The sequence below is a fragment of the Chrysochloris asiatica genome, unplaced genomic scaffold (genome assembly GCF_000296735.1).
Source record: "Chrysochloris asiatica unplaced genomic scaffold, ChrAsi1.0 scaffold00194, whole genome shotgun sequence".
Lineage (NCBI taxonomy): Eukaryota > Metazoa > Chordata > Mammalia > Afrosoricida > Chrysochloridae > Chrysochloris > Chrysochloris asiatica.
This window is the reverse complement of record NW_006408712.1, coordinates 606,797-616,332: the sequence shown is the minus strand read 5'-3', so window position 1 is coordinate 616,332 and position 9,536 is coordinate 606,797. Positions and strand designations below refer to the sequence as shown.

At 38.9% G+C, this 9,536-nt stretch overlaps 1 protein-coding gene across 2 annotated transcripts in view; it reads left to right on the top strand.

Annotated features, from left to right (window-relative positions):
• The window catches only part of NEMF (nuclear export mediator factor), a 73,352-nt gene that overhangs the window by 37,289 nt on the left and 26,527 nt on the right, over window positions 1-9,536 (top strand). The window contains exons 17-18 of one of the 2 annotated variants that reach the window (XM_006872330.1): window positions 6,660-6,763; window positions 8,255-8,317. In XM_006872330.1, the coding sequence (XP_006872392.1) occupies window positions 6,660-6,763; window positions 8,255-8,317 (167 nt within the window). The remainder of the gene's footprint in view (window positions 1-6,659; window positions 6,764-8,254; window positions 8,318-9,536) is intronic. The other variant, XM_006872331.1, reaches the window with a different exon arrangement.

Below are 9,536 nucleotides of genomic sequence, written 5' to 3'. Positions count from 1 at the left end.
CCACCACCGGCCATCAGCACATAGCTCCTTTCCCTCCCTGAGTCCAGAGTCCCCAGCTGCTCCATCGCTCCACATCATCATCTCTGCCTCCATCTCTGGCATCACTGTTTCTCGGGGTAGGGTCCCGCACTCTGCTTTTCTCCCTTTATGGTCCCAGGGACCTCAGCTCCTGGACTGCAAAATCAACCACTCCCCTCCTTTTGTTACAAAAACATCTACCTTTACATTTCCAACCCTCACATTCAGTTCTGATAGCAATTATTCACTATTGTACCACGAGAGTCTTATCCCCATTGCCTTTCATCAGCCCTGTCCCAACAGATTGGAAATCACTCAGTGGAGATTCTACATTCCCCCGCCCCCTCTGGAACTAGGCTCCCTCTTGAAAGCTTGTAAGCCAGTCACTTCTTGCCTTTGTAGCCCCCTCCCCTGCCATTTTGGGTAGCCAGTGTCTAAGCTTCCTATCCCTGTCAACCTGTGTACCAGGGGCGGGGAATGATCCTTGCTTTAAAGATTTGTTCCCTCTTTTGAGTACTACACCCATAAGTATAGGTCAATTTCATCAAATTGTAGTGGGATTACTCCTTTTTTTCCTTCTCTTACTTCTTCTAGGCGAATTCTGATCATCCAGCCATTGAAGCCAAGTCAAGTGGGTACTATCTGAAAGTATGGGTGTTCTTGTGCGTTTCCCCTCACTTCATATCAGCTGGACGCTTCACTCTAGTCCTCTGTGGACATATCACTGTCTCTGGGCCCAGGAGTCCCCAGGTCTCGCCATACTGCTGGCTAACCAGGTTTCCACCCCGGTTCACAGGAATCTATTGAATGTGGTCAGACTTAGCTCACAACTTCAGTGCTATTTTTGCCCCACTTCCCCTCATCGGTGACCAGCATGGTCACCAGCCAGACCACTTGTCTGCTCATGTATTCCCCATGAGTCTTAGTCTTGGAAGGGAGTCTGCTCTGAGGGGACCCGACCACTTGCCTTGATGGCTCCCGGGCGAACATCTTGCTTGTTCTTATAGTAGTCAATCAGACTGCCATTACTGTATTTATTTTTCCTGCCATTCTTTCTTCAAAGAAATATCATCTGTTCTTCTAGCGGCTCCAGGCTGGTCTGTGTGTCCTTTCAAGTGGAAATGTCCCACCTCAGAAGACTCTGGATGGGGTTCAGGATTCCACCTGTGGTCTTATGCCTCTTGCACTGGGCAAGTTCTAGCGCCTTTTTAGGCATTCTAATCAGTTATAAAGGAGCTCTGGTAACATAGTGGTTACAAATCAGGCCGCAAACCAAAGGTCATTAGTTCGAAACAACCAACTGTTCCGCGGGAGAAAGCTGAGGCTTTCTGCTCCATAAAGATTTACAGACTTGGAAACCCTGTGCAGGGTTGCTATGAGTCGAAACCAACTCCACAGCACACAACAACAACAACAATCAGTTATAGGCTAAGGATGGACTTACAAGCTTTCTATGGTGATGTTTGTGGCTATTCCTTTCTCTCCCCCTCAAATGTCTGTTTTACAGTGCTAGGCAAGGGAATGTGTGGTTATTTTTTAATAACATGTAAGTTTCATATTCTTATACTAGAATGATTGCAACATACATCCTTGACTTATGCCTCCTCTACTCTTTGTGGGCTTTTTTTCTTTTTATTTCATCTTTTTATTGTGAATTATATGAAGGTTTCAGAGCAGATCATCAGTTTTACATTCAGCAAATCATACACTTTGCTTTATTACATGTTTGCAATCCCTTCTGTGTACCAGCAGTAATAATATTTACCCCTATTCACTTTATTACGTTCCTCCCTGTGTCTCATCTTTCCTCTGCTATAATCTCCCTTTTGGCATATATTGTCTGCCATGTTACCCATGGTAGAAACATGTGTCTACCCTCTAGCCTGTGAATAGTTTTCTTCCCCACTTCTAACGATCATGTTGTTGTTGTTGTTGTTGTTAAATGCATTTGAGTCGGTTCCAACCCATAGCAATGTGTATAGGGTTTCCTAGGAGTGACTGGTGAGCTTGAACTGCTGACCTTGTGGTTCTAACCAACTTTGCAGTCAGTCCACCACGTTAACCCACAGTGCCACACCAGAACTCCTAACCATCACAGTTTCTTTTATCAAGAAAACATTTTTTTTCCAAAACTTTTTACAGCATTGATATCATACAATATTTGTCATTTTGTGATTGAGTAATTTCACTCAGCAAAATGTCCTCCAGATTGACCATGTTGTTAAGGTGTTTCACAGATTCATCATTATTCTTCAGCGTTTTGTAGTACTTCATTGTGTATATGTACTAAAGTTTAACTAGTGTTCTGATAATGTTAACTAGTGTTCTGATAATGGCATTTAGGCTGTCTCGATCTTTTTTTATGTTTTTAGACAATATATTGAAGGATCCTGTTTTCTTATCCATACTGTTCTTTATGTCTCATGACTGGAACATTTAAATAAACTTACATTCAGTGTAATTATCAGTAGGTAGGAATAGATTGCTGTCATTTTTCTGTGTGTTTTCTTGTGGTGCTGCTGGTTTCTTTGCTCCACATAATTTTTCTATGCTGAATACATTTTGTTTGTGGGTTTTATTTTCATTTTCACTTCTGTTGCGTTAACATTTATGAAATATTTCTGATTTTCCTTTTTTTTCATTTTATTTTCATGTGCAGATATATTATTTTCTTTTGAGGTTACCCTGTAATTTATTAAAATTTTCTCTGCTTAAAACAGTCTATCTTGAAAACTACTTGACTTCTTGACATTTACAAGCTCTATATCTTTTTTTCTTTGTAGTTGACTCATTGTACATTGATATTTGTGGTTCCCTACTCAGTCTTGTAAGCAGCTCTGGTAGTGTAGTGGTAACGAATCGGGCTGTGAACCTCAGGGTCAGCAGTTCGAAACTACCAGCTGTTCTGCAGGAGAAAGATGAGGCATTCTGCTCCTGTAAAGATTTACAGCCTTGGAAACCCTGTACACGGTTGCTATGAGTCAGAACCGACTCCATGGCACATAACAACAACTTAGTCTTGTAGGTTTGTTTTACTTTAAGTGCTTCTATATCTGGATTGTGTTCTGGATGGGGGTATCATGTATGATAATCTCAGGTTGTTGTCTGCAGTTGTTGGTTCTCAGTTGAAAGAACACCCTTTACCATTTTATGTAAAGCTGGTGTGGTCATTCCAATTTCCTTTAATTTCTGTTTCTCAGAAAATGTCCTAATTTCACCATCGTATTTGAGGGACATCTTTGCTGGTTATATGATTCTTGGTTGGCAATTATTTTCTTACAGAGTTTGTATATGTTATCCCATTGCCTTCTTGCCTTCATGATTTCTGCTGAGAAACTAGAGCTTAGTCTGATTGGTTATCCTTTGTAGGTAATTTCATTTTTCCCGAGGTAATCTCAGTATTCTTCTCTTGTCTTAGATTTTGGAAAGTTTAATTATGGTAATCTTGGTGATTTTTCTTTGAGGTGCGTTCATCTTCTTATATGCTTATCTTTTCAACTTTCATGATTTAGAGAAATTTTCTTCCAGAAACTCTTTGACAATTTTCTCTATGCCTTTTACTGTCCTTTCCTGTTTTGGACTTCCAGCCAACCATAAATTGTTACTCTTCCTGGTATCCTACGAAACTCTTAGGCTTTCTTTGGATTTTTTTGATTCTTTTTCTGATTGTTCTAGCATACTAGTATTAGAAGAATTATCGTCTCCTTCACTAATTTGGGCTCCCATTGCTTTAAATCTTCTTATTTGCTCGTTCAATGTATAGTCCATTTCTGAAATCCTAGTATTAATCTTGTGAATTTCTAATTGCAGGCTTTGTATTATTTCAGAATTTGCATTTATTTTGTCTGTTCTTGTAGAGTTTTCCTAAATTCTTCTAAAGTTTTTTGTTGTTCACTTTTCTTTCCTTGATCTTTCAGTCAATCCATTGAAGGTACTATAATATCATTCTTTTGAGTTTTCAGTTGATTCCATTACTTTTTTCCTCAGAAATGTTTTGTGTCTGCGTCTTGGTTATTTGTTTGAGCCCTTCTCTAGTTTCTTCATGTGAACTTGTCTGTTTTCTCTGGAGCATTATGGGCTGTCATATTTGTAAATAGAAACAGTGCAGCTATTGGACCCGGAGGGAAGAAATCTCAGGTGTGCTCCTGCAGTTCAAAGAACTCATGAGGTAGTTGTGGGAGAGCTGTGACAGCAGAGGTCCAGGCCCTAGATGGAGTTCCTACTGGCCTCACTGTTAATTGTGTTCAAGGCACTCAATCTGGAAGTAGTTCAAGGAGGCCCTTGATGGAGTTGGTTTCAGTGTCTGTTAGGACCACAGGGCAGCTAGGGACAGGGTGACTGGTTAAATGCCGATCTGGTAGCTGCAAGTTTCTAGGTCTGGAGCCGAGCCCACCTGAATACAAGCACCAAAGCAGCATAGCTGGCCTCCAGCTCATACTGGCTCCCAGCTATGGGCCTCCAAACTCCCAAAGAGCAGGGTCTGCATTGGGAGTGGATGAGGGTGGCAACTGGCCACACCTCTGATCTCTAGGGGAGCATGGGGAAAAGGGAGAAATTCCCGCTTTCCCATTGCCTGCTGAACTCTGTTCTGCCAGGCTAAAACTGCTCACAAGATGGTTGAACCATGTCTCGCTATCCATTCACCATTCACCAATCGCCACCCTCTTGCCGTCCCTTCTCGGCCTCCCTCTCCTCTGAACAAGCACTCCCGTCTACCTCTCAACCCTTTCTTCTGAAGTTTGAGGGTGCCAAAATTTTCATCTGTATCTATTTTATTTTCTCTTGTAGCTGTGGTCTGTAGGTAGTTCGCCATCTTACCGGAAGTCGGATTTATTTCTTTTTTAAGAACCTCTTTATTATCAAGGAAGCAATGGTTAAATAAGTTGTAGGACTGGTGTGATGCTATAGGATAAGCACTGGACTGCTAACCTCAAGGTTGGCAATTCAAATCCACTGGCCAGTCCTAGGAAACCCTATTCAAGGTTTTTATGAGTTGGAATCAACTCAACGACACTTAATAACAACAGTCAATAATGAGAAACATCTATTTTTTAATGAAATAAAGGCAATATATGTAGAATAATATACGTTGTGTCTGAAAAAGAAGAAAGGATTAGAATAAGCATTTTAACCATAAGGAGCTCTGGTAGCTTAGTGGTTATGAATTGGGTTGCGAACCACAAGGTCAGCAGTGCAAAACTACCAGCTACTCCATGGGAGAAAGATGAGGCTTTCTGCTCCCGTAAAGATTTACAGCCTCAGAAACCCTGTTCGGGGTCGCAATGGATTGGAACCGACTCGATGGCACTTAACAACAACAGGCCTAAAAGAAACTGGAGGGGGGAGTAAATCAGGTGTTGTTGTTAGGTGCCGTTGAGTCGGTTCTGACCCATAGCAACCCTGAACAGGGTTTCTGAGTTTGTAAATCTTTACGGGAGCAGAAAGCCTCATCTTTCTCCCATGGAACAACTGGTAGTTTCGAACTGCTGACCTTGCGGTTCGCAGCCCAATTCGTAACCACTACGCTACCAGAGCTCCTTAGGTAATAACACTACCAGAGCTCCTTAGCTAATAACAATGACTCCCTGTTTGGTAGTGTTTGTTGGACTTAAGGAATGTGGCACTGGGGGCATAAAGAGATTTTTCACTATTTTATATATATATATATGTTGTTGTTGTTGTTATGTGCCGAGGAGTCGGTTCCAACTCATAGCGACCCTACACAGGGTTTCCGAGGCTGTAAATCTTTACGGGAGCAGACCGCCTCATATTTCTCCCGAGGAACCCTGGTAGTTTCGAACTGCTGACCTTGCGGCTCGCAGCCCAATTTGTAACCACTATGCTACCAGAGCTCCTTTTTATATATATACCAATCAAAAATCAAATAAAAAAATAAGATTCCTTTACGTTTTTTTTTTTTTTTTTTTCTAGAGATTTGAGGGTAACTAGTGCCTACACTTAATCTACCATCTTTAACCAGATTATTAAACTATAAAGATTGACTCTTTGGTCAAATTGGTGTAGTATTTATTTATTTTCACCTTATTATATGTTTATTTACTGAATGTCATACAAATATATATATTCGATATACTTTTTATTAAATAAGTATTAATCATGATTCCCCCATATGCTTTGTCTTTTGAGAAAAGTTGTAATTTTATTCTTCTGAAGGCAATTTTGAGTCTTTTGTATAAAAAAAGTTTAGAGAATATCATTTATATGAACATGGAGAAAGCAACTTGTCTTTGTTCCTAGTGGATAGTGTGGATCCGCACCTCTCCCTTGCCTACTGAAAGAAAGCTAACGTTAGGGACTGAGTGACATTTTCTTCTTGTGCTTTATGCAGTGTTGTAAGTTGTCTTTGAGTTGAAGAAGGCTACGTATATGGAAAAAAAACGATAATGTATATTTTTTTAACATAACTTTTTTATTCTAACAGTTAAAGAATTTTCTAAGATAGCATGTGTTAACAGATTTTTATATATTCAACTTGATGCCTTAAAAAAAGAAATGAAATCATCTAGTACTTTAACTTACACAACAGACTCACTTCCTTTTTTATTTTTGTGTAAAGCGTGTAAATTCAAGGAGCTATATAGGAAAAGAAATGACTCTTTTTTTTCCTTTTAATTTCATAGGTTTGAGAAATTTCTGTGGTTCATTAGCTCAGAAAACTATCTAATTATAGGTGGACGAGATCAGCAACAAAATGAAATGATTGTGAAAAGATACTTGACAACAGGTACATAAAATTAAAGTTTAAAAAATAATAAGATATTGCTTCACTGCTATCCAAATTGGTACTTTGCATGCTTAACCATAAAGATGTACAGCTCTACCACTCTATAGCATCATTGAAAACTAATCTGCTGTTAGGTTTCCTAAGAGCACCAGGGATTATGTAGCTATTTGAGTTTTCAGAAGGTAAAGTTTTTTTTTAAAAACAGAATGTTTACATATTGCAATTCAATTCTTAATACATAGTTTAGAGAAGGAAAAGCCTTTACCAGTAATGGGCAGTTCCATTGCTGTTTAGCATTGCTGGGATTAGAGTATTCATTGAACTGTTTTTCAGGTCCAAGAGCAGGTTCTAAAGGTAGATTGGATAAGGTACATTTTAGTTCTCTACTATGAAGTGATTAGAACCTCTGCAGAGAATCATCACCCGCAAATGAGTTTGTTACTGACAAGAACATTATATCCTGAAAGTACTTATAAATGGGTCTGATAAGTGAGTATGAGAATAGAGCTTTTTATAGACTTGAGATATATTAAATTAATTATAAAGAGATGTTATCATCCATCACATAGTATATTAATTATCCAAACATGTGTTTTCTATATAATTATTATGAAGTAAGGTTGTAGATGTCATGTAATCTTTTTCATGTACTTCAATTCATGTCTTCATGACCAGTTCTTCCATTTTGCCTTCCCAACATATTGTATGCCACACTTGAGGTAATAAAGAAGTTTTTCTTAAAAACCATATTAAAGGACATCACAGATACCTATAGGATGTAATTTTTGGTTCCACTTGTAACATGCAGTTGTGGTCCTGGGTTTTGGTGATTTTTTTCATATCCATCCTTGGACAAATTTTCAGAAAACATTTATCATGATGAACTTTATATATCTTTAAAACAGGCTTTGATGTAAATGGGGAGCTACAGGAAAGAAGTAGGATGACTCTTGTTGCAGGGAGGGGATTGTAATCACTGAAAAGAAGCAGAGTGTATTAATTTGCTGAATGTAAAGCTGATGATCTTGCCTGTAAACCTTCACTCAGTACACACTAAAAACTTTTTATGTTAAAAAAACTTAAGCTTTGTTGTGTCTTGAAGAGCCTAGCTATGGGACCTACGGGCTCTACTGTCGTCACCCAGCCACATGACAGAGTATATCCTGCACTCTCCTAATTCAGCAGCTGCTCCAAAAATCCATCTTAGGTCCTTTTGGATAACAGATTTAATTGGTTTAAAAAAAAAAAAGTTTGGTGCTTGATGGCTTATGGCACCTTGCTTATTTGCTCTGACACTGAATTCTCATTTTAAGTGATGCTCCTAAAGTAATAATGCTTAGCTCATCTACAGTGTTGGACTTTAGATTCTCTACTACATTAACAAAACACATTTAGTCCTCCAAAGTCATTGCAGATCAAGATTTTTAAATCTTAAATTTTAGTGCTGAAGTTTTTAAACACAGAACTTACTATTATTTGTCTTTATTTAAGGAGACATTTATGTACATGCTGATCTTCATGGTGCAACTAGCTGTGTAATTAAGAATCCAACAGGTAATATATTTCTGTTTTTCAAACTTAATTTATTTCCTTAAAATATTTTTAGTCTAACTGTTACTGTTGTTGAGTGCTGTCGAGTCAATTCTAACTCATAATGACTCTGTATAGGGTTTCAAAGGTGTGGCTGGTGAATTTGAACCACAAACCATGCTGTCCAGTGCTTATCCTACATGTAGTGCCACATCAGGTCTCCATTCTAGCTAGCTGTAAGGCATAAGACAGTTATAAATGAAAACTAGGAAGGATATTTTCTGTTAATAAAAGGAATAATCCATCAAGAAGATATAACAGTTATAAACACATTCTTAATCTAACAATGTTGTTGTTAGGTGCCATGAAGTCATTACTGACCTATAGGGACATTATGCACAGCAGAACTAAACACTGCCCAATCCTGGGCCAAACTCACTACTGTTGCCACACTTGAGTCCATCGATGCTGCCACTTGGCCAATCCATCTCGTTGCGGGTCTTCCTCTTTTTCTCTGACCCTCCACCTTACCAAACGTGATATCCTTCTCCAGTGACTGGTCCTTCCTGACAATATGTCCAAAGTATGAAAGTTGAAGTTTGATCATCTTGACCTCCAAGGAGCACTCTGGCTGCACATCTTCCAAAACGGATCCATTGGTTGTTTTGGCAGACCATGGCCCTTTCAATATTCTCCTCCAACACCATAACTCAAAAACATCAATTCTTCTATGGTCTTCCTTATTCACTGTCCAACTTTTGCATGCATATGAGGTTATTGAAAATACCATGGCTTGGGTCAGGCATACCTTACTCCTCAAGCTGACATCTTTGCTCTTCAACACTTAAAAAAAGATCTTGCACAGCAGATTTGCCTAATGCAATACGTCGTCTGATTTCTTGACTGCTGCTTTAGTGAATGTTGATAGTTGACCCAAGAAGAATGAAGTCCTTGACAACTTCAGTCTTTTCTCCATTGGTAAGAATGTTGTTTATTGATCCATTGGTGAGGATTTTTGTTTTCTTTACATTGAGATGTAATCTATACCGAAGGCTGTGCTCTCTGATCTTCATCAGTAAATGTTTTAAGTCATCTTCACTTTCAGCAAGCAAGGTTGTATCATTTGCATATCGCAGGTGGTTGTTTATTAGTCTTCCTCCAATACAGATGCAATGTTTTTCTTCATAGAACCCAGCTTTTCAGATTATTTGCTCAGCATACAGGTTGAATAAGTATGGTGAAA